General features: G+C 44.5%; 3 protein-coding genes and 1 long non-coding RNA gene across 15 annotated transcripts; 3 read left to right on the top strand and 1 right to left on the bottom strand.

Moving 5' to 3' along the window:
• The first annotated feature begins 4,620 nt into the window (after positions 1-4,620).
• Positions 4,621-6,243, top strand: LOC118284695 (glycogen synthase kinase binding protein). Its single transcript, XM_035607637.2, has one exon. It carries the CDS (start codon positions 4,766-4,768, stop codon positions 5,276-5,278), a length of 513 nt encoding a protein of 170 aa, XP_035463530.2. The 5' UTR covers positions 4,621-4,765; the 3' UTR covers positions 5,279-6,243.
• Positions 6,244-10,053: 3,810 nt separating this feature from the next.
• On the bottom strand, positions 10,054-17,052 carry LOC118284688. Of its 12 annotated transcripts, none has more exons than XM_035607624.2 (4): positions 15,373-17,052; positions 11,099-11,388; positions 10,470-10,584; positions 10,054-10,111 (listed from the first exon to the last, which is right to left on the bottom strand). In XM_035607624.2, exons 1-4 carry the CDS (start codon positions 15,559-15,561, stop codon positions 10,061-10,063), a joined length of 645 nt encoding a protein of 214 aa, XP_035463517.1. In that variant the 5' UTR covers positions 15,562-17,052; the 3' UTR covers positions 10,054-10,060. The 12 variants fall into 12 exon arrangements, 3 of the variants coding, with proteins under 3 accessions (XP_035463517.1, XP_035463518.1, XP_035463519.1); XR_004784912.2 differs by having other exon boundaries at positions 10,091-10,150; positions 10,470-11,388; positions 15,373-15,544; positions 15,678-17,052; XR_004784913.2 differs by having other exon boundaries at positions 10,093-10,111; positions 10,470-11,388; positions 15,373-15,544; positions 15,678-17,052.
• A 143-nt stretch (positions 17,053-17,195) lies between these two features.
• Positions 17,196-19,962, top strand: LOC118284699. Its single transcript, XR_004784919.2, has 3 exons — positions 17,196-18,564; positions 19,054-19,169; positions 19,553-19,962. It is a non-coding gene; the product is annotated as an uncharacterized LOC118284699 (long non-coding RNA).
• A 1,704-nt stretch (positions 19,963-21,666) lies between these two features.
• LOC118284672 (secretory phospholipase A2 receptor-like) lies at positions 21,667-24,637 on the top strand. The gene is made up of 5 exons (XM_035607602.2): positions 21,667-21,774; positions 21,864-22,244; positions 22,342-22,695; positions 23,190-23,362; positions 24,130-24,637. The coding sequence occupies exons 1-5, from the start codon at positions 21,735-21,737 to the stop codon at positions 24,256-24,258; spliced, it is 1,077 nt and encodes a 358-aa protein (XP_035463495.2). The 5' UTR covers positions 21,667-21,734; the 3' UTR covers positions 24,259-24,637.
• The last annotated feature ends 38 nt before the right edge of the window (positions 24,638-24,675 follow it).

Here is a 24,675-nt window from a genome sequence, read left to right as displayed (position 1 = left end):
TCGGAGGGAGCTCGCGTTGAAGTAGCCACTTGAGGAGGTCACCTGAAGCTTCCATCGGAGGTGTTTTTGGGTCATGGCCAACTGGGAGGAGTCGAGGACCCGGGTAGATCCAGAACTCGCCTGAAGGATCACCTCATCTGGGAACGCCTCGGGTTCCCCCAGGGGGAGCTGGAGATGGATGGCGTCGTGCACTTTCACTGAGACGTGTGTCGTGTAGAAGCTCAGTTGTTATTTTTGGTTCACATCAGCTGAGTCGCGTTCAGGAACAAGACTCAACAACGACTCTTTCTGTTCAGTTTGCCGTCTACCATCGACATTTCTGCGCATTGTTTACAACACAGGCCCGCAGGTTCACGGCGACGGGAACAAGTAAATCCTTTGATATCACTTCCTGCCATGTGCAACCTCCTCACATTCCTCTAGAGAGAGAAGGGGGGTGTCTCCAAAAGAGAGGGAGGGGGAGGCTCTCTCGCCCTCTCTGAATGGAGGAAACAAACTCGGTGAACCCGGGCCGCTGGCAGACCTCCAACTGCTATCAAAGTTGATCCTGCAGGCTGAAAGGCCTGTTTTCCTCTCGGCCCACTCGCCACTGGGCTCGGCCCGTCATAGTGAACGATTGAATGGAAAAAAGAAAAGAAAAATGAAAGGGATTTTGCCGAAGCCAAGAGGAGTCCCGCATGTTCTCAAGCAAACAACTCAAACAGAAGGAAGAGTGTCAGTGTTTTCAGCAGTGGATTAATCCACGTGCAGCAGGAGTGTGTGTTTGTGTGTGAGTGTCACAGTACAGTAAGTACTAGATACTTTGGTCTTTTCATGGGATTTCGGCACAGTCGTGTGAAAAACATGTGATTTAGTATTTTGAGTAATGGGGAAAGAACGATAGTCACAATAAGACAAAATATACACTCATAAACTGTGTATTGACAAAATCGAATATACTGAAATATAATTAAAAAAAACTCAGTAATGGAGACATAAAACAAATAACGTACTAGTGAAAGGCTGAAAACTTTTTATATGAGTTACTGGATGATATTCAAACAGGCTGAGAAGTCATGATTGACAGCTGACATTGTCTCACGATTGGAGCGTGTGTGGGCGGGGCCTGCACAGACTCCACGTAACGTAACCGACACAAGATGGCGGCGCCTGAAGCTGAGATATTTTGGCATCGGGTTCGAGAGGAAGTCGAGACGCGTCGTCCGTCTTCATTTACGGCTCGAACAGAACCGAGAGTTTTTGCTTTTTGAAAAGCCGAAGGGAAAGTGTTCCAGCAGGACTTCTCAGTCGGAACTTCAACGCTGCAGCTGCATGGAGACTATTGTTGGTCTCAAGGTGCCACGAGTGTCACCGTCTTTATTAATACCCCAACACCAAATACAGGACAACCTCCACAGCTGTGAATGTGACTTCATGAGTCTGAGAACACAGTGCTCATCAGACACACACACACACACACACACACACACACACACACACACACACACACACACACACACACACATTGTTATTTGTAAGGTTTGTTGATCTCCTCTTCTGTTCCCTGTTTGCCTATGACACGCTGAAGCATTACAGTCGGTCTCACTCACACACACACACACACACACACACACACACACACACACAACAGACAGAGGATGAGGTCACATGGGAACGGCAGCAGCTGCTCTTACATGACAAACAGGAATTGTGTTAGCAGGGTCGGCGGCTGACTCACGCACAGGAAGACATGAAAGACTGAGGAAGTGTGTGACCCGTTGTCTTTTTCTGCCAGCTCACTTCCTCGTGTTGTGCACTGACATGTCAAAGAATCAGAGCCGGAGCGTTTGACTCCTGGACTTTCTCAGATTGTCTCGTTCACATGGACAGTGTGAAGTTGTTGTTGATCATTTCTAATCACCCGAAACTAAGAATCATTCTGTTTTCGTCACCGGCTGATCCGTGCTGTCCCCCCTCCCGCCCCCCCTGCTGGCCAAAAGGTCCGGGGCCAAGGCACGATGGCTTCTTGCTCATACGTCATCACGTCGTTGACACGACACACGCATTGATTGACGTCATCGCAATGCGTCGCAGCACAGAAAGCGCGGTAACGTCATTGACTTTTGGACTCTTTGAATGTTGCTGCGGCACGGTCCAGTTTAGTCGACTTTGCGAGGCGGCAACTTTTTTGAAGTGTCCGTCGCGGGCAACTGTCGCATATATTTGACGTCAGGACCGCCGTCGATGCTCATGTTCGTATATATGTGCAGTGGTGCCGTGCCGACGCCCGCCTCTCTCAACCTGGCCACGGTGAATGCCAAGTGTGAGTGCGCCCTTAGATGGAGCCTCTGTATCTTCACCAGGAGAGGCTCCTCTTCCACACGGTGTGCCATTTTTCTACAGTAGCCCCAGAGCGGACAAACTAAAAACAGAGAAGACAGGCTTCACACACTTCAGCAGGTTCTTCGTTTTCCGGAACCGATGACTATGTCCATTTTCATATACAGTCTGTGGACCATGACTACATTAGGGAACAAGACGCTCTGAAGATTTGACCTGCTGAGACAGTTTAGCGTGAGCAACACTTTGCCTTGTGTCCAAATATCTCTGTTTTTGCACGTCCCTACCACAACGCAGTGCTGGAATAAAGTGAAACAGGGCCAGCAATCCAATCATCTCCGTTCTAGACCCTTGCCACGTTTGTGATGAATAAAAGTCAATGTTTAGAAGTGTGGATGTTGACTGTGAGCAGATGAACTGATGTTGCTTCAATACTGATCCGATTCAATCCATGAATGAATTGAAAGTGTTCCTGCTTTTCTATAAAGCCCCAGTGGTTAAGTTTCGTAATTTTCCTGGCGGCATCTGGTGGTAAAGTTGCGAGCCGCAACCAACTGAGCGACCGACAGGGGACACTTTATGGTGGCGCACCGCTGATTCCATTTCTGGTTTCCGACAGCGTCTGAAAATTCAACACGAACGCGGCGTATTCTGGACCGTTAAGTTCAACAACCGTATTCAACACGACGTAGAAACATGGAGACTCACACGGAGGTCGGTCCACCTCATGGAACTATATTTAACTCATATATGAACACAGAGTTATGCACGATATATTCAATTTCTGTGAATAAGTTCTGTAGCTTTAAGCTTTTAGACTCAACTACGGTGTCTGATTGGTAAACAAATAAAATGATTTAAAATCGTATTTCAACTTGTGTGTCATAAGCAGCTTCCTGTTTTGACTTGGAATGTGTTTTACTCTGTGTTGTCATTGTTTCATGTGTGAGGACGTGATGACACTTTATCTTGGTTTCACTTCTTTTGTAATCTCACTGGATTCCTCCTCCTCTTGCTGCTGCCATTGAGACACAGGAAGCCTCGGCCCCTGCGCTCTGATTGGCTCACGTACCACGTGGTTGGCACTGGTAGTGGCTCCTTGTATGGTCACGAGGGCTCGCTCTCTCTGACTGGAGCATCAGGTTTAGCCGGGCTGCTGTTTCTCAGAAACAGAAATGTACACGGTGTTCTCCCACACATGCACACACACACACACACACCCTCCTCTGCTATTGTGACTGTACACAGGCGGGATGCCAGCAGGGGCTGCTCCCCACGTTTACTCATCACATTCACAGCCAGCTCCATGTGTTTAGATATGCAGCAGTTTATTTTGGATTTTCCAGGACAGATGGAGTATTTATTTTTCATATTCTTTAATCCATCGCATTATGCTCAGAAAGCAGAACATGTGTCATCAACATGTCTGATAGTTTAACTTTTTATATATTGAATTTGTTTCATTGCAGTTTGCTCCAGTTTATTGCTCTTCTCTCGTACGTACAGTGTTACATTTTTCTATTTCATTTTCTTTATCCTCCCTTATTTTTCGACGCAAATTCCTTGTTGTGAATAAACCCACTTGGCAAATAAACACGATTCTTTTTTTAATCCGAATGAATAGAAGATTCAAACTGTTTATTAGAACAAATGTGGCAATTTCTGCTACATTTCCTTACACTGTGATTTGAGCTTGATCACTGTAACCAAGAGCCCGCCCCCCAATAATAATGATTCATTGATTAATCTGTCGATTATTTTGAAAATGTATATGGTGAAATCACTATTGGGGTTTTTTTGTTGGGGGTGGGGTGCAACAAGTGAGCAGTGGTTACACCACATGTTCTCAACACACATAGTCACGCGTGGAACGTTCCCCGCAAGAGAACACGTGAGGCCGGGACGAGGTGTCGTCGTGTCGGTCGGCGACAGACAGACAGACAGAGAGAGAGACAGACAGAGAGACAGACAGACAGACAGCGGCAGACGGGTCTGCTCTTATGTAAGGTTCGTTTACACGGAGCAGTCCAACGGGGGGGGGGGGTCACGTTGAGGCGGGAAGTCGGAGAACCAGCAAAAAGAAGGAAAAAAAGTCTTACAGTTCATATTCTGTGTTGCAAAAGTGGAAAATATAATTTTGTGGCTTCACAAAATGTCTGCCGAGCGATTTAACAATTTGACTTTGTTTAAAAAAAAAAAAGTTTAAAAAAACAACAACAACAAAACAACCCCCCTCCCCCTCGGAGGGAACATGGTAGAGTCCGGGACGCGTCACCCATTGTTTACAAATGAACTCGGGCTGTCGGTTAGTGCCGAAGCGGCGTGGAGAGAGAGAGGAGCGGCCCCGAGCGCCTCTCATTCACCCCGACCACGACCGGAACCACGACCAGAACCACAACCAGAACCACGACCAGAACCACGACCAGAACCACAACCCGCCGCCACGATGCCCTGTCGGAAGGAGAACTACATCTTCCTGGAGCAGTCGGTCACCGTCGACTCCAAAGAGGTGGACGCGCTGGTGACGAAGATCGGCGAAGCGCTGCAGCTCCACAACAACAGCGGCCACCAGAACGCCGTGTCCGTGTCCGTGTCCTGCCTGCACGCCGGGGTCAAGCAGCAGCCGGCGGCGGCGGCGGCGGCGGCGGCCCCGGCGCAGAGGCGCAGCGGCTGCTGCGTGCGGCTGCGGGGGAACCGCGCGGGACACCGGGGGAGCAGCAGGGCGAGCCCGTACAGCATCCCCGGGTCCAACGGCGAGCAGGACTGGGACCAGATTCGACCGTGGCACAAAAAGCGGCTCGGCGTGGAGGCGGCGGAGGAGGACGACGACCCGCACCGGATGCTCCAGGAGCTCATCCTGTCGGGGAACCTGATCAAGGAGGCCGTGAGGCGGCTGCAGTTCTCCGCCGCGGACTGCGCGGATTTCCCCAACGCGGCGGCGGACAACGTGCCGTGCTGATGCCGCGACGGGGCGGACCGCGGAGCCGTGGACGGGTCCAGCCCCGACCCGACACCGAGACTGTAACGCGGACTACTGTTCGACAGTAACACCTCACGGGACCGGGAGCGACCTTTTGTCTAATTTCAACCGTTTCCCCCGTCGAGCTGTCGGCAACGTTTGTTACGCTACGTCGGCTAGCAGTTAGCCTAGCTGCCGAGCTAGCCCCCCCCGGCTAATGAGCCGCGTTGTTTATGTTTGAATGTCAGACGGTGTGTGCGCGCGCATGTGTGTGTGTGTGTGTGTGTGTGTGTGTGTGTGTGTGTTGGGGGGCGGGGGGCAGTGGAGATTGAACCCACCAACAACAACTCTTTATTAACATTGTTTTTTTTTATTGTCAGCAGGGGGTGAACACGTTAGCTGACGTTAGCCTGCAGATCCACACATGGAGAGTGTGTGTGTGTGTGTGTGTGTGTGTGTGATTCCTGACCGATGGCCGTTTCTCTTCCTGCTTGTTGGATGTTGGAGGTTTTTTTTTATTTTGAATTTTCCTCCAAAGTCCCTCAACCGGACAGACAGTTCTCGCGGGGGGCTCCAGGCCCATTTTGTGTACAATCTGTCCGACGCCCCCCGGGTGTGGTGCAGGCCGGTCCGGACCCCACACGTCCTGTCCCGTCACACGTGTGGGGACATCAGGGAGGACAGTGTGGTGATGGTGACGTGTAACGTGGGGGTTGGACGTTCGACGTCACGTGACAACACTGTTGTGGTGCTTTTCACACTTTTTTATTTTTTTTAATTCCAGTGAGGAATTTCCTTTGTTTTTTTTAAGAATTAGTTTCTTCTCTGTGTAAAAGAAAGATCACCACGACCGCTTCGTAACGAAGCACCTTGATAATGTCCCTGAGTGTTCAGGGCCTTTTTTGTTGTTGTTGTTGTCGTTTGTTGTCTTAATAAAAACACAATTTTTGTTTTTCCCAAAAAAACCAACAACCCTGCTGTCGTCTTTCCACAGACTTGTAGTCCTGACGTGTGTGTCTGCTTCCTCTGGGCCTGTGTGTGTGTGTGTGTGTGTGTGCTCGGACAACGTGGTGCAGAAGGGCACATGGTCATTATCAGCCTATAAATACCCCCCCACACACACACACACACACACTCACACTCGGTGGATCACAGCAGGCAGAACGAAACCAGAGGTGAAAAACATGTTTTGCTGTGGTGGCTTTAAGAGCTGTGAGCCGGTGAAGGTCCCACGCTTTGTGTGTGTGTGTGTGTGCGCGCGTGCGTCCGTCATGCCAGCGGCGGTAGCAGCAGGAGCCGGCGGGGCTGACATCATGTTTTGGGCTTCTTCACAGTGGGTGTTTGGCCTCTGGATGATCACAATGTTCAGGCTCAGGTCACAGTTTGAGACTTAACACAAGCACTCGCACGTAATGCTGCTGTTTCTTCCCTCTGCTGCTGATACATGATCACAAAAAGTACAGTGTATTTGTACAATTTAAAGGCAAACATTTAATATCTTACATCAAAATCTAGAAACGGTAAAAATCGTCTTTATATACGGTCACTGGTCGTCTGTATTTACAGTCAGTGATCGTCTTTATATAGTCAGTGATCGTCTTTATATACAGTCACTGGTCGTCTTTATTTACAGTCAGTGATCGTCTTTATATCTTTATATACAGTCAGTGATCTTCTTTATATACAGTCACTGGTCGTCTGTATTTACAGTCAGTGATCGTCTTTATATAGTCAGTGATCGTCTTTATATACAGTCACTGGTCGTCTTTATTTACAGTCAGTGATCGTCTTTATATACAGTCTCTGATCGTCTTTATATACAGTCAGTGATCGTCTTTATATACAGTCACTGGTCGTCTTTATTTACAGTCACTGATCGTCTTCATATACAGTCGCTGATCGTCTTTATATCTTTATATACAGTCAGTGATCTTCTTTATATACAGTCACTGGTCGTCTGTATTTACAGTCAGTGATCGTCTTTATATAGTCAGTGATCGTCTTTATATACAGTCACTGGTCGTCTTTATTTACAGTCAGTGATCGTCTTTATATACAGTCACTGATCATCTTTATATACAGTCAGTGATCTTCTTTATATACAGTCACTGATCGTCTTTATATACAGTCACTGATCTTCTTTATATACAGTCACTGATCGTCTTTATATACAGTCACTGATCGTCTTTATATACAGTCGCTGATCGTCTTTATATACAGTCACTGATCGTCTTCATATACAGTCAGTGATCGTCTTTATATACAGTCAGTGATCGTCCTTATATACAGTCAGTGATCGTCTTTATATACAGTCAGTGATCGTCTTTATATACAGTCACTGATCTTCTTTATATACAGTCACTGATCGTCTTCATATACAGTCAGTGATCGTCTTTATATACAGTCAGTGATCGTCTTTATATCTTTATATACAGTCAGTGATCGTCTTTATATACAGTCAGTGATCGTCTTTATATCTTTATATACAGTCACTGATCGTCTTTATATACAGTTGCTGATCATCTTTATATAAAGTGACTGATCGTTTTTATATAGTTGCCTGTTGTCTTTATATACAGTCATTGATAGTCTTCATATAGTCGCGGATCGTCTTTATATACAATCTCCGATAGTCTTTATATGCATTCACTGATTGTCTTTATATACAGTCACTGATCATCTGTATATACAGTCACCGGTCGTCTTTATATTTTTATAAATATAAAGACGATAAATGACTGTATATAAAGACGATATATATATATACACACACCGTTTCCTGTTTATATAAAGGTGATAAATTAAAAGGGACAGTCTGCGGTGGGGAAGGTGTGGTGATGTGTTCGAGAACAATCGGTTCAAATTGTTTCCGTGTTTCCAGTGGAATGAATTCAATGAATGAACAGAAGAGAAAAGATGTTAAACCTCTTCGTCCAACAGGAATCAACTGAAATCTGCAGCCACAGTTATGACGTCAGCGTTCAACAGTAACGTGCCTTTCTGCTTTACATTGTGTACCATCGTCGTCATGGTGATAAACCGTCAGCTGAGCCAGGAGATTTCATGTGACTTGTTCTTTCTTTCAGTGATCTCAGTCCAAACTGTTTCAGCTCTGTGAGCTACACAATGTGAACGTGGCGCCCCCTGTTGGGACAGACCAGAACTTCACATGTTGAAGGATGTTGAACGAGTGGCTCTTTATACAAATTCAGTTTGGAGTTTGACTGTTTCAACATTTAAAAACCATTTAAACCTGCATCTGATCTTCACAAACTGAAGACTGAAGATTCTCCGTGCCTCCTCCGAACAGGAAGTGACCTGCCCATCCAAACCTCGGGTGAGTAAACGCCTCAGACAAGGTCCTCTGGACGAGAGGACGTCCTCCACCGACGGCTCCAATGATCATAATCATAATAATACTCACAACCTTTTTTCACAAAAATCTAACTGAGGACTGAGCTGGTAAACCTAGTAAGACAGAATTGAAGTAATTTCTTTGTGATTTCATCACATGACCTTTGTCTCATGATATAAACACCTGCAATAGAAATAGTATATTGTAGTAAAGTATATCACAGTAAACTGTACAAAAGATAAGTATATGAAGGATTGCGGAGTCACGTTTCTATTTTGTTTTAGTTTTATTCATGAGACATTTTGTAATGTTTTTGAAATTTAAATGAACTTCAGTTTGCTGTTTATTGTCTATAAAATTGTAGATGTTTAAATTGATTAAACAAATATATTTTTAAAGGACACTAAAACTACTATTATTAATATTATTCAGGGGGACAAAAATACCCTCAAAATACACGAAAAGCCCTAAGGATCTTTAGGACAAAACATTAAATTTAATTGACTTGCCTCATGAGAATTATTTATATTTAAAAATTAATCATCACCCATTTATGTGAATTTTCAGATTTTTCTGCCATTTGTGTAGATGCCTTTGATTTACATTTGCAGCTAATTTATCGTTGTTCTCTTAAAGTTGTTATTATTGGCATTTTTCTTTATCTCAATATGTATACATATATTAAATTTGTTTTCTTATTTGAAACTAATTCTGCATCGTCAGTAGGTGATGGTTCGGTGGGAGGGAAGGAATCTTTCATGTTGTAAATTTTTTTTATACGTCATGTTCGTAAAAATATATTCATATACAGCAGTTTATCATGTGATACTCTGTATTTTAATGACTGTTTGCCCGCTACATGGCAGCAGAACCCTATCAGGTTTCCTCTCTTCTACTCAAATCAGTGACAAATCAATGACCTATACAATTACCTTTAATAATTTGCAGGAAAACACAATAATATTAAAGTCAGTCAAAGTTTTAAAAGATACAGTGACAACTAAAAACATTGTTTCATAAAGAAATAATAGAAAAATCCTAGGCAATGTGAGTAAAAAGTCATAATTGCAGAAAAATATTGTTTAAGTTAAACATTTAATTTAATCAAATGATATTAGCATTAATAATTACACATCATTTGTGAAAGTAACTTTATAGAAGTTTTTTAACTCAAATCACAAGTTAAAGCTACAAAGGTCCAGCTGCGTTCACTGTCATCAGGATTTTTGACCAGTAATCTTGTTAATCATTGGATTATAAAACGCCGCCGACAGCAGGAGAAGAGATTTGCTGAGGCTAAATTAAAGGGGCCATATTATGATTTGTGGTTTGGGTTGATCGTGGAGACGGTCTGTAAACGAGCCATTCACAGCCCGGGCGTCAAGTGACGTAAGTCGCGGCTCGCGGCTGCCGGCGGAGCTCGCGGCTCACTGAGGAGTGAGCAGGAAAGCGCTGGAATCGACCGTAGTCTCACAGGGCTGTTTATACAGAAAGAGGAGGTTCTGTGTGGCTTGATCCTTGAGGTGTTTTGACATGGAATGGCAAAGACATGTAGTTCACACACCTGAAAACCAATGTAACTTCTGTAAAAGGGGCATAATATGGGCCCTTTAAGACTGAAGATCAATGCCAACCGAGAGAAACATATTCATATGAAGACATATTTGACAAATTGAATATGTTTTTGACAACCACACGACTCAGACACATCAACACGAGCTTCCTGCTGCAGGCTCAGCAGAGGTGTCTTCACTGGTGCTGAAGCTGGTTCGTCATCAAAGCGTGAGAGGATTCATTTACAGTGAAAATGTGAGTAAAATATATTTAAAGACACACCAGAGAGAAATTGGAAAATCCTGTCAAGGGAGGAATCACGTCTGAGATCTTCCTCTCGACCGTCAGACAATCCAGGATGAAGACGCTTTGACCTCCGTCTGAACGTGTGGTCGCACTGAAATTAATCAGACTCGATCAGCAATGGAAAACGAGGAAAGAACGTCAACTACAAAACACAAAAGAGGGACGTGTGAATTAGCTGCAAACCACAGCCCACATGACAGCTCGCAAAATGTGAAGCCAAATCATCCCGATCGCCCCCTGGTGGCTGACTGCAATACAGGTCATAAGCCCCGTCCCCTCCATGTTAGCAGCTGGGACATGGGCCCTGGGACAAGAGAAAAAAATCAAAGTAGACGTAAAATAAATGACACAACCATTTGGCTTCACCTCTGGGAGCCGTCACATAACCAGCAGAACATTTTGGCTTTGCGTTGAAAATTAATTTGCCACGTTTCCATGTAATTTGCTGTAATTGTTCGCGGTGCTCAGAGGATAGACTGTGACTCACCAGCAACACCACCAGCTCAAGTCCACCACTTTGTCACAAGAGAAAAGTTTAAATGTCACCTAGAGGAAAAACACATTTTTGAGGACAATTTCTACATAATGCAAATACGCTGACCCACTTCAGACTGAGCAGCGAGCAGCCCGTGACCGCGGACGTCCCGGGGACGTGACCGAATGTGAGCGTGGCCTCGTTTCCTCCCGTCACAGCTGGGAATACCTGCAGCTTCGCCCTTGGAATGATCTCCATCCAGCTGCGACATCGTCTTCTCTCCGAACAGAACTGGGCTAATGAGGCGTCCCAGGCTGGGAATTCCTGGGAGGAGTAGGGAAAAGTGCGACCGGCGCGTCGTTCCCTCTGCTCGCTCACCGCCGCCGGTGGGAGCTGACATGTGAATGATAAGTCTGCAGACTGATGGGGCGACGAATGAAAACACAAAATACTCAAATCTATTACGTTATTTTATTTCCCCCCTTAAATGACTGGATCCAGACTGAAACTGATTATTTCCATTTTCCAGTTTTTTATTTATCCATAGTTTCGCCCTTTTAAATGTTGAACATTTCCACAGGGATCTATTCAAATAGTTTGTTAACAGTCAAAAAGCCAAGAATATTCAGTTCTCTAAAACAGACAATGACTGTTTTTACTAATAAAATCGATGTCAAATAATACACGTTTTTTTCTGGGTGGTTGTGCTTTAATGTTGGATGGCGATGATGGATAAAGCTTCCGCCACCGCTGCGTTTACAACACAAGAAGTTATGGTCTGTCCCCTATATAGTGACGAGACGGGGCTAGCTGGTTAGCATGCTAACTTCAGCAGGGGTGATAGAAAAAGAAGACAACACGAGTTGGTAAGTAAAAGAATAGTTTCATGTTGAACTCACAATGTCTGATCTGCTGCTAATGCTAACAGTGGCCATAACCCCCCCCCCCCCCCCAGTAAGGTAATTAATCGTCTTTATATAGGGTCATTGATCTTCTATATATACAGTCGCTGATCGTCTTTATACACAGTCGCTGATCGTTTGACTTTATATACAGTCGCTGATCGTCTTTATACACAGTCGCAGATCGTCTTTATATACAGTCCCTGATGGATTGACTTTATATACAGTCGCTGATCGACTTTATACACAGTCGCTGATCGATTGACTTTATATAGTCGCTGATCGACTTTATATACAGTCGCCGATCGTTGCCAATCATCTTTATATACAGTCGCCGATCGACTTTATATACAGTCGCCAATCGACTTTATATACAGTCGCAGATCTTCTTTATATACAGTCGCCGATCATTGCCAATCGACTTTATATACAGTCGCCGATCGTCTTTATATACAGTCCCTGATGGATTGACTTTATATACAGTCGCTGATCGACTTTATACACAGTCGCTGATCGATTGACTTTATATAGTCACTGATCGACTTTATATACAGTCGCCGATCGTTGCCAATCATCTTTATATACAGTCTCTGATCGTCTTTATATACAATCGCCGATCGTCTTTATATACAGTCGCCGATCGTTGCCAATCATCTTTATGTACAGTCGCCCATCGTCTTTACATACAGTCGCCGACTGTCTTTATATACAGTCACCGATCGTCTTTATATACAGTCCCTGATGGATTGACTCTATATACAGTCGCTGATCAACTTTATACACAGTCGCTGATCGATTGACTCTATATAGTCACTGATCGACTTTATATACAGTCGCCGATCGTTGCCAATCATCTTTATATACAGTCGCCCATCGTCTTTATATACAATCGCCGATCGTCTTTATATACAGTCGCCGATCGTCTTTGTATACAGTCGCCGATCGTCTTTATATACAGTCGCCAATCTTCTTCATATACAGTCTCTGATCAACTTTATATACAGTCGCCTATCGACTTTATATACAGTCGCCAATCGACTTTATATACAGTCGCAGATCGTCTTTATATACAGTCGCAGATCGTCTTTATATACAGTCGCCGATCGTCTTTGTATACAGTCGCCGATCGTCTTTATATACAGTCGCCAATCTTCTTCATATACAGTCTCTGATCAACTTTATATACAGTCGCCTATCGACTTTATATACAGTCGCCAATCGACTTTATATACAGTCGCAGATCGACTTTATACACAGTCGCTGATCGATTGACTTTATATAGTCGCTGATCGACTTTATATACAGTCGCCGATCGTTGCCAATCATCTTTATATACAGTCGCCGATCGACTTTATATACAGTCGCCAATCGACTTTATATACAGTCGCAGATCTTCTTTATATACAGTCGCCGATCATTGCCAATCGACTTTATATACAGTCGCCGATCGTCTTTATATACAGTCCCTGATGGATTGACTTTATATACAGTCGCTGATCGACTTTATACACAGTCGCTGATCGATTGACTTTATATAGTCACTGATCGACTTTATATACAGTCGCCGATCGTTGCCAATCATCTTTATATACAGTCTCTGATCGTCTTTATATACAATCGCCGATCGTCTTTATATACAGTCGCCGATCGTCTTTATATACAATCGCCGATCGTCTTTATATACAGTCGCCGATCGTCTTTGTATACAGTCGCCGATCGTCTTTATATACAGTCGCCGATCGTCTTCATATACAGTCTCTGATCAACTTTATATACAGTCGCCGATCGACTTTATATACAGTCTCTGATCAACTTTATATACAGTCGCCGATCGTCTTTGTATACAGTCGCCGATCGTCTTTATATACAGTCGCCGATCTTCTTCATATACAGTCGCCGATCGACTTTATATACAGTCGCCAATCGACTTTATATACAGTCGCAGATCTTCTTTATATACAGTCGCCGATCGTCTTTATATACAGTCGCCGATCGTTGCCAATCATCTTTATGTACAGTCGCCCATCGTCTTTACATACAGTCGCCGACTGTCTTTATATACAGTCACCGATCGTCTTTATATACAGTCCCTGATGGATTGACTTTATATACAGTCGCTGATCAACTTTATACACAGTCGCTGATCGATTGACTCTATATAGTCACTGATCGACTTTATATACAGTCGCCGATCGTCTTTGTATACAGTCGCCGATCGTCTTTATATACAGTCGCCCATCGTCTTTATATACAATCGCCGATCGTCTTTATATACAGTCGCCGATCGTCTTTATATACAGTCGCCCATCGTCTTTATATACAATCGCCGATCGTCTTTATATACAGTCGCCGATCGTCTTTGTATACAGTCGCCGATCGTCTTTATATACAGTCGCCAATCTTCTTCATATACAGTCTCTGATCAACTTTATATACAGTCGCCAATCGACTTTATATACAGTCGCAGATCGTCTTTATATACAGTCGCAGATCGTCTTTATATACAGTCGCCGATCGTCTTTATATACAGTCGCCGATCGTTGCCAATCATCTTTATATACAGTCGCCCATCGTCTTTATATACAATCGCCGATCGTCTTTATATACAGTCTCTGATCAACTTTACATACAGTCGCCGATCGACTTTATATACAGTCGCCAATCGACTTTATATACAGTCGCAGATCGTCTTTATATACAGTCGCCGATCGTCTTTATATACAGTCGCCGATCGTTGCCAATCATCTTTATGTACAGTCGCCCATCGTCTGTACATACAGTCGCCGACTGTCTTTATATACAGTCACCGATCGTCTTTATATACAGTCGCCGATCGTTGCCAATCGACTTTATATACAGTCGCCGATCGTCTTTATATACAGTCGCCGATCTTCTTCATATACAGTCTCTGATCGACTTTATATACAGTTGCCGATCGTTGCCAATCGACTTTATATACAGTCGCCGATCGACTTTATACACAGCCCCTGATCGATTGACTTTATATACAGTCGCCGATCGTTGCCAATCGACTTTATATACAGTCACTTATTGTCTTTATATACAGTAGGCGATCGTCTTTATATAGTCGGCGATCGTCTTTATATATTCATTTTATTGGCCCTCTAAAAGCAGCATCCTGTTTTTAGAAAAAAGCCTCAGGGACCCAGACAAATGTTCAGCGGTTCAGTAAATAAATTCATGAAGCTTGTTTTAAAAGCAGAGCAGACAGAGCGGAGTCCCAGCAGAGAGGACGGGACATGACATCGGGTACAATCAGTCACAATTAGACACAAGTGTAAAGAAAACTGAAATCAGCCTATAAAACTTTAAACTGTCAAATCTAAACTCTCCCAAAAACAATAAAGCCTCCAACATAAACACAGGGGGCATGTTTGACGTATTCTCAGTGATGTCTGTGACTTTCACCTCATCTAAAATGCAGTAGTTTGTAATAATCAGGTAAGTAATGATAAATAATAATTTAAAAATCAAAACTTACATGCAGAGCAGAATCTGCTGCAGAGCTTGTAAATGAGAATTCAGTCGGCCGGTCGTCACTGCAGCTGAACGATGTGTGTCCCGTCGCAGGAAGAGGAAGCACCGGAGGGGAATGAAACCGGCTCAGGGGAGTCCTTTCCTGAACTTGAACGTTTTGGTCTTCAACAATCCTTCTGTATTTACACATCATACCCACATGGCACTGATCAGTACACAGGTACACACACGTTATTTAAAAAAAATCATTGATTCATGTCTCTGGGAGGAAACCCACAATGACACAGTGAAAAGACTGAAGCCTCAGACCTCAGCCAATCAGCCAGGCATTAGTCTGTACGTGAGGCTGCAGTGCTCATCATCGCGCTGCCCTGCGACGTACAGCTGTTCCTGGCTCCCGTACAGCTGTTCCTGGCTTGGAGTAACGCTATTTGAGTGTCCACCAGGGCCGGCCCAAGGCATAGTGCGAATAAAGCGGCTGCTTAGGGCCCCCTGGCCACCAGGTGGGCCCCACTCCCAATGTAACCAAAGGCCCGAAACAACTATAGTCAGTCAGACAGTTGATGGAAAGGGCAGTGGCGTGACAAAGTTAAAGATGGAAGCAATGTCACAAAAACAGGACATGCATGACTAATTTCACCGTTCAATCATAAACATTCACCGGCTAGCTAGCCGTCAAACAAGCCTTCGGTTCAATCGAGGTATCTTCAGCTAAAAAAAAAAAAAGACAGCTAGATTCCATACAAAAGTATTGGTCCCCATGTAGCCGGCCCCATGTAGGCTTGGGCCGGCTGTGGTGTCCACCTAATACAAATGAATCTTCTTCCCCTCTGGTGAACCAGTGTCTTCATCGATAGTCCTCCTCTTTCGATTAGCTGGGATGTTGCCTGTGGAGGAGGCAACTGCAGCAGTGACAAAGTCCTTGCCCTGCACGTGGATAGGCTGAGCTGCTGAGTTCCTCCATCTATGAGGACTCTGGTCCTCATAGATGGAGGGGGCAGATCTCCACAGGATCCGGTGGCTTCTGGTCCTCATAGATGGAGGGGCTGATTTCCACAGCTTGTTTTGACAGAGATTTGATCTTCTTAATCTCCGTCTCCAGCCGAGTAGAGAGTCTGGCTGCTTCTCTTTCAAGAGGTCCTTTGAGGTTCTTCTCAATTTTGAGCCTGTGAATGAGGTTGACGTTAGATTTTTCCAGGCCCACAAATCCTTGGAGGTGAGCCATCCGAGCTGCGTTTACTTGTTTCGCTTTCAGAAGCTGTTGGAGTTCTGCCCTTAACGCATCGGCGTCGGAGTCATGCTCCTCCACCAGATCGTACCACAATATTGTAGCACCGGCCATCGCTGTTTACTATTCCTGGGTTCGTCTTGACGATTGTCTGATGATCTGAAAAGTTTGCCACTCAAGTCGGTACGCCACCTGCTGAGTGAAGTTCAGAAAACAGTCTGACAGTTTGTGCAGAAGGATGTCGGTGCTAATGATCTTCAGAACTTCAAAGTTCTAAAGTTGTGTTTCACGTTACCATGGTAACCCTAGTACACTGGGTTTCTTTTCATGGTAACCATGTGCAATATATAATTATATATTATATAATATTAGAAAGACAGTATTGGCCTCAGATTCAGGCAACTTATGTCAATTTCTTGACGATCATCCGACTGTGAATATGTATATATATGACAAACCATGGTAGACAATTAGATTTGAAGAGAACCCCGAGTGTACGAAGGCTCCCATGGTAACTTGAAACACAACTTTAAAACTTTGAAGTTCTAAGGATCAAAAGCATACTGTGACATCATCATTCTGTCAACTGCACAAACTGTCAGACTGCATTCGGAACTTCACTCAGCAGGTGGCGTAAAGACTTGAGCGACACAAAGTGTCAGACAATCTTCAAAATCATCAGACATTTGTCAAGAAGAATCCAGGAATAGTTAACAACAATGGCCGGTGCTAAAATATCGTGGTACGACATGGTTGAGGAGCATGACTCAGACGCCGAGGCGTTGAGGGCTGAACTCCAACAGCTTCTGAAAGCAAAAAAAGTCAACGCAGCTTGCATGGCTCACCTCCAAGGATTTGAGAAGAACCTCAAAGGACCTCTTGAAAGAGAAGCAGCCAGGCGCTGTACTCGGCTGGGGACAGAGATTAAAAAGATTGAATCTCCGTCAAAACAACCTGTGGAAATCAGGTGCTCCATCTATGAGGAACAGAGTCCACCAGAACCGATGGAGATCAGTCGTCATCAGCGTCTGAGCTCTGAAACGTGGGGCTATCAGCCAGTGCAGCGTAACCAGCCCATTCCTGCTTGGATAGCTCAAGAAGAGGATCCCCTCGTACTGCAGATTACATTGGCCATGAGCTGCCTCTCCATCTAGAATTAGAGTCCTCCCAAACCTATGGCGATCAGCCCTTCCATCTCTGAGGACCAGAGTCCACCAGAACCTCAGCAACTCAGCCGCTCCACTTGCAGGAATAGGACTGCACTTTGAGGTGCAGTTGCCGAACACCTCAGGGACCTGTGAGGCAAAGGGACACTTCTGAAGCCCCACAGAGTGGAGACTAAAGCCAACACAGCCCCCTGTGTTGGCTTTAGTCAACTCTGTGTTTTGACCGCGTGGGCAGAGGGTGCGGGGGGCCCCCACGGGCCCCCCAGGGCCCACGCTTAGTACTACTGATCTACCTTTCGACTGATTTCAATTTTGGGTGGGCCTTTTAGTTACAAAAGCTCATACTGTTCGCTGTCCTTCATTCTAAAATATTTAAGTGCCGACAGAGGAATATGTGACCTTTGGATAAGTGGAACATGCCGGTGTCTGCATGGCTGACATCGTGCATAAATTAAACATAGTAGGCGATCCAATCTATCATTCCTTTTCTTTTTTTCTTGCTGTGTATTATGAAGACCAATACATCCATTCATTGAAAACACTGACGTTATTTCAGGAAATGACACCAAGCGTTCTGGCTGAAAAAATATAAGAAAACCAATGTTTAACTTTCTGCTAATGACTGACAACCAGTCCGAGTCAAAGTCTGTTGATCGGGACCTTTGAGATCCCAGCAACTACTATTATTAAAGGAGGGCTAGGCGTTTTTTGTGAGAAGCACTTTCTGTCATATTACTTGAAACTCATGTCACATACCGACAGCGATGAATACATTGAATGATCTGACACTGAAACGAATAGGGTGAGAGTGGTTTATTATCTTCAACTGTGTAACCAACGTAACTGTTTGTGTGAGTGTGTGTGTGTGTGTGTGTGTGTGTGTGTGTGTGTGAGTGTGGGTGGGTGGGTGGGTGGAGCAGGCGCAGTGAGAATGCCGAATGCCCGGTGTGCGTGGGTAGAGGCTTGTAGTAGCAGTCGGTGTGCATGTTGCAGTCTGTGTGCAATAATAAATCCCATGACGCCTCAAGTTCCATCAAGAAGTCTCCGTGTAGTTTTCATCACGTTGCCGGGCTTGAGGGGCAGTTCCCGAGGGGCAGTTCCCCAGGGGCAGGTCCCCAGGGGCAGGTCCCCAGGGGCAGGTCCCTGAGCGATGCAGAGCTTCGGCCCTAGAGGAACTGTCTCCCTGCTCCCCGACTACGGTCCAGACGACGGGCAGGAAATGAAATGAAAAATACTGTTCAATGTGCGGTAATATGAACATTATAAGTTGACCTCCCTCCTCTTATACCAGGTACAGCAAGTTGTACATGAAGAAGTCCAGGACCTGGAGGTTGTCTGCCACGGACCAGAGCAATGAGACCAGACGATCCCGTCAACAGCGAGAGAAGCAGGTCAGCAGAGGACCAGGTGAGTCGCTCATGATACTGTAGGTTGAACATGAAGTGGTAACATACTTGTGTACAAAACTACTTTAAAATCCATATGGCAATGTTGTAAAAAAATTCCAAAGTGTAAACATTTATGCAAACTGGGTTGTTTACATTTTTTTAAATTACAGATTCTGAAACTCAGAACTACATGTTATGATCTTCAATATTTAGCTAAACAAAGCACAAATATATATGACAGAGTGGCTGTTCCACCAACAAATCACTGAATCAATTATACTTGTCTCCCACAAGTAAGCGTCTGGTGACAGAAAACTGTGTTTGTCACTGCAGATAATGTTGCTGTGGTGTTGTCAGTCTTTTACAGTAATGTTGATCTATTATTGTGATATTCTTCTACAGGACTACTGCCTAAGAGTCGATGACAGCGCAGCCTGAGCCATCAGCCGACAGACCAGCTTTGACACTAGAGCTAGGAAACCCTGTGCAGAGTTTCTTCCTGTTGTTTATGCTAATATTATAATATATATATTTGTTATATTGTATGATGTTCCCAAAAAATAAACAGGTGTCATGACACATTGTGTTCTCATTATTTGTGCAGCTTGTAAAGAGGTAAATGTAATGGTTGGATTGTTTATGCTGTGTCATGATCTTGTGTCGGTCTTTGAGAGGGGGGTTTCGTCATGATCTCGTGTTTTGTATTTCCTGTTTTATTTTGAATTAGTTTTGGTACTTCCTGTTTCCCTGGCTCGCGTCTGTTCACTTTGTTTTTCCTGTGTCTCCTGCCCCTGTGATTGTCTGCACCTGTTCCTAATGTGTCTCACCTGTGTTCCATTAGCCCCGCCCACCTTGTGTATTTAATCTCTGTGCTTCCCTTTGTCTGTGTTGGTCATCTGTTGTGTTTCCCCACTCTGTCCTGAGACGTCTGTTTCTGTGCTTTCCCCCCTGGCTCCAGTATTTGGATTACCTGTTTTTGCTACATCTCGTGGACACCTCCAGTTGTATTTTGTTCTTGTTTATCAGAGGCGTTGTAAGTCTGTTTTCTTTTCTTATTAAATATCCTTTTATCGACCATCTCTGCATTTGGGTCCAGTTCCTGCTCAACCTTGACATGCTGAGAGTAAAAGGAAAGGCCTTGAACATGTAAAAGATTTTTATTCCAACAATATAGAGCAGGTTATGCAGAACATAAATAAACATTGGTATTGTCCAAAATACTGTATGTGCAAAATGTAAACCTCCATATGTGGCAGCCTGGACACGGGAGTCAGGAAGTTGCCCACAGCACTTTCTGTCCACGTCTGAGGGCAGTTGTTGGCAGACACAAGTAGGTTGACCTGCAACGGGACGGCCCGGTGGAGCAGCATCTGCAGATGTGAGGTGTAGTAAGTGAAGCAGGCTCGTGTCACGTCACTGCTCCGAGCTCAGTCCTCGAGTTCTGACCTGTACAGTAACACATGATTAGATCAGATACATGATAAATGATTAGATGGTATCACCCCTGAGAAGAAGGGCGTGTCTAAGATGATACTTAGTTATGATGTCACATGTCTAGAAATGATGTAATGTTCAGGAAAGATTTATAAAAAAAAGACAAGCAGACTGCTTCAGAATTAAAGCACTAGTAGTAGTGCATTAATTGATATCATTTTTTTTTTTTTTTTTTTTTTTTACAGTATTTCTTTTTACTTTTTTGTGTCTTACCTGCCCCTGACTCAAACTGCAGCCGACGTGTCATGAGGGTGAGTGGAAGAATATGACTGGGTCTGTTTTCAGCTGAACGGCGTTTCAGCCAATCTCTGTGCTTCGGTTTGTCTTCCAGAATACCACGGAGGTTTAGGTCTTTGGCAGAAGAAGATAAGGAAAGTTTGTTTGATTTAGTTAGTTGGTCATTCAGTTTGTTGGATTACGCAAAAGCCAATGAACAGGTTTCCACTTAACTTGGTGGAAGGATGGGAAAGAACCCACGACGTGTTGGGGATGGATCCAGACAACTGGGCAGATCTAGGAACATCTTATCACTGTCTTTGATATTGCGAGATGTGCGTTTTTTCCCAGGGAATAATTCATGGATCATGATGGAAACAATCAGGTTTATTTAGGGGACTGACATGGATGAGCATGTCATTTGGTGTGGCTTGATTGAATTGAAGGGAGTGAATAGGCCTCGTGGAGGTCTGCGCTCCACTGAGTGCCATGCTAGTTGGAACTACTTTCCTCTCAAGAAGTTTTCCCAGTGTCAACTTCAGAAAAGAGAACTGTCGCCCAATGCTGTGAGTAAGAAATACAGACATACCATTCACTCACCTCGCCTGGACATGGGTGGAGACGAGATACCTATTTTTACCTTAATACGTAATACCTTGATAGGGAAATTTAGGGAAATGTGTCACCAGTTTCCTTCATTCTACTGACAAAAGTCACTGTTCTGTTGCATCATTTATGCAAAAAAAAAAAACACAGATGCAAAAAAACATATGCTGTCTCTCATCTCTGGTGTCTTTCTGGTTGTATCTGACCAAGATAGAGTTCCCTGTTAGTGGAGCACACTGGCACAAACGGTCCAGAGAGCAGCAGCAGCATGAAGGACGGGATCTTCCTCAGGGTCCTGTGTCTCTCAGGTCAGTGAATTTGATTGTTTACATGACGACTAACGGAGATCTGTATCACTTTGAGCCATCGCACATTAAAAATCTGGCGTCGTCCTCAGGGTGGCTCACCTTCGCCACGCGCCTGCCCCGTCAGTACCACTATGTGGCTCAGCCGATGACTTGGACTGGAGCTCGGAGCCACTGCAGAGGGTCGTTCTTAGACATAGCCACTATCGGAAGTCTTGAAGAAATGAACCACCTTATCAAAACAGTTTCAAATGCTGGCAAAAGCTCTGAGGTTTGGATTGGCCTGTTCGATGAGATTAAATGGAGGTGGTCAGATGGGTACACGGGGAGTGGAGCGGACTATCGGAAGTGGGAACTCTCTTACAACGAGCCAAACTTTTATGAAGCCGGGGAGTTCTGTGTGACCATAGACAATGACAGAGGATGGTATGATGATGATTGCACGCGACAATATCCATTCATGTGCTACAACGGTAAGGATAAAGCATGGGGTGCTCTATGTTGATATTTATTCTCCTACATAATATATCAAATATGACACTGATGTTTGTACTCAAACTTTAACTGCAGGGTCGATGCTGGATCCTCACTTTGATTATGTAAATGAATATATGAACTGGTCCGATGCTCAGAACTACTGCAGGGAGCACTTCACAGATCTGGCCACTGTGAGGAACGACACTGAAAACCTCAAGATACAGAACCTTCTGCCAGGAAACAAAGCAACATGGATCGGTTTGTTCAGAGATCCTCACTTTTACTGGTCCGACGGGAGTGTCTTCTCATTCAGCTACTGGTACACTGATTACAACTACCTCGGCTCGCGGACTCTGGTATGTGGTGTTGCAGATTTGGAGAAGTCAGGAAGATGGAGGTTAAGGCCCTGTACAAGAAAACTACCATTTGTCTGCTACAGTATCCCTGGTGAGTGCTTCACTGGCCCTCTGCGGAATCAAGTCAATCAGCCAATAGTGATTCTTAAAACATTAACACATGAACTAACTATGCACAAAAACAGTGAGATGGTCTTGTTGTGTCCTCTAGTGTGTGTTTGTTCCTTCTTCCATGTTTCATGCGTCACTCTGTTCTTCCCGACAAACGGACCCTTTGACTTCGTCTGGTTCCAGCAGCAAATTCTCCTTCTGAACAATGCCGACACGACGCTCCAGCTGGTCTTTGACTTGTAACTAATTGTCTGTCCATCCGTTGCTCTTGTCCACAGTCGTATGTGTGTCGTGTTCATCCAGACCGTGACCCGACACATGCAGCCAGAAGGGAACATGCTGAAAGACGAGTTACTCTATCGTTTGATTTGATCCAATTTAATTACATTTCATTTTACCGCAGGAAAAAGACAAGTGCTGCCAAGAGAACTGACTGATTGTATATCTGAGGGGACTTTGTGAATTGACTTGCAGGCCGGATCAAACTGTCCAGTGAGCAACGGGGTGGCCTGGAGGCCAGAGGCTCCGCCCCCCTGTTTGAAATAAACAGGGGGGCAGTGAATAGGCAGATGGTGAAGCTGAGGATGAAGATGGACTCCTCCGTGACCCCGAGTGACCCTGCTGTGAGAGCAGACATCCTGAAAAAGGCCAGTCTCCAATATTGATAACATCAAACAACAACAATGTGTTCGGTGTGCGAATGTGAAAAAATATATAACCAAAAAACCAACAACTCCGGCCACAGATGTTTGAACAGATTACAATGCAAAGCAGCCTCACGTATGGAAAGAAGAGTTATCATCATGTCTCCTCTTCTCATCGTGCGATCTCGACATGACAAATCCTTATTCCGGACACCGGACACGAATCACGACGGCGTATAAGGGCCATTGTAGGAACAATAAAAAACAAAAACAAATAATTTCTGACATTAAAGACGTAAATTGACGAGAATACAAACTCAGATATTCTCTGAGATTAAAGTGGTAAATTTAATTGAAATTGAAAGTTGCAAATCTGCGGAAAAAAGATGGAAAAATAGTGTTTTGTTTATCAAGGAACGTCATAAATAACTACCATATTTCAATCTGCTCTGTCTTCATGCAGTCTGTATGTCGTCTGACTGTTTTTCTTAGTTTGCCACAAATCTTGGCATTTGGCCCAAGTCCAGTAAATGGAGCTGCTGGAAACAAACCAGGCCCGGATGATGCAATGACATCACCGGACCTCGGAGGATTTCTTCGTTCTTTCTAAACTTCATGCCGTGATCGCTACACGTCCCGATCAAACAATACCAATGTTCAAACGTCCCACCAGACAAATGTGTAGGAAGCCAAAACCACTGTGTCCATTCCTGGAGTCCCTGTCATCTACAGTTACATGTTGACCTACTGGCTGCCCACATGTGTTCCAGCTCCAGGACAGAGTGGAGGAGGAAGGACTGAGCGGAGTCGTCCTGAAGTGGAGCGAGCAGCCCGACGGAAACATCTTCCACGAGGAGGAAGAGCCTCCCGAGAAAAGGGGGAAAGAAAGAGAACTTTAGGTTTCATGTCTGCTGAAACATGAACGCACCATCATCACTGTACAGAGTTTGATCATAACCCTGAAGGCTTCCTGTTTGACCCTCATCCTGATTACTGTATGTTGTGTCATCATAGTTATGAATTTTCACCAGCCAACATGGCTAGTCGACTTTTTTAAATTATAAAAAAGCCACTAGCCCAATTTTTTCCATGGAATAAACCAGATTACTTGATGCCACTGAAGACATTTAATCATCCATGTTTCTTTAAAAAGATGTATTAGCGTTGATGGCAGATATACATTAAAATGGTAAAAATATATATATTGTAATATTCGTTTCTTGGTCAAATACGAGCAGCTCACGACCTTTTCCTCTAACATCCTCATCGTCCTCCAGCTGCTGGATGATGGTGTCCCGGTCGGACCTTCTCTGGAC

The sequence above is a fragment of the Scophthalmus maximus genome, chromosome 10 (assembly GCF_022379125.1).
Source record: "Scophthalmus maximus strain ysfricsl-2021 chromosome 10, ASM2237912v1, whole genome shotgun sequence".
NCBI classification, from domain to species: domain Eukaryota; kingdom Metazoa; phylum Chordata; class Actinopteri; order Pleuronectiformes; family Scophthalmidae; genus Scophthalmus; species Scophthalmus maximus.
Note: the sequence above shows the minus strand (reverse complement) of the source record. Positions and strands in the feature narration are given on the sequence as shown.

Coding starts and splice junctions, on each gene's coding strand:
- LOC118284695 (XM_035607637.2), top strand. CDS start 4,766: ATGCCCTGTCGGAAGGAGAACTACATCTTCCTGGAGCAGTCGGTCACC.
- LOC118284688 (XM_035607624.2), bottom strand. CDS start 15,561: ATGATGTGTAAATACAGAAGGATTGTTGAAGACCAAAACGTTCAAGTT. Junction 11,389..15,372: donor CAGCAGATTCTGCTCTGCAT/GTAAGTTTTGAT, acceptor TCGCCCCATCAG/TCTGCAGACTTATCATTCAC. Junction 10,585..11,098: donor TGCTCGCTGCTCAGTCTGAA/GTGGGTCAGCGT, acceptor GATTAATTTCAG/TGCGACCACACGTTCAGACG.
- LOC118284672 (XM_035607602.2), top strand. CDS start 21,735: ATGAAGGACGGGATCTTCCTCAGGGTCCTGTGTCTCTCAG. Junction 21,775..21,863: donor CAGGGTCCTGTGTCTCTCAG/GTCAGTGAATTT, acceptor CGTCGTCCTCAG/GGTGGCTCACCTTCGCCACG. Junction 22,245..22,341: donor TCCATTCATGTGCTACAACG/GTAAGGATAAAG, acceptor CTTTAACTGCAG/GGTCGATGCTGGATCCTCAC.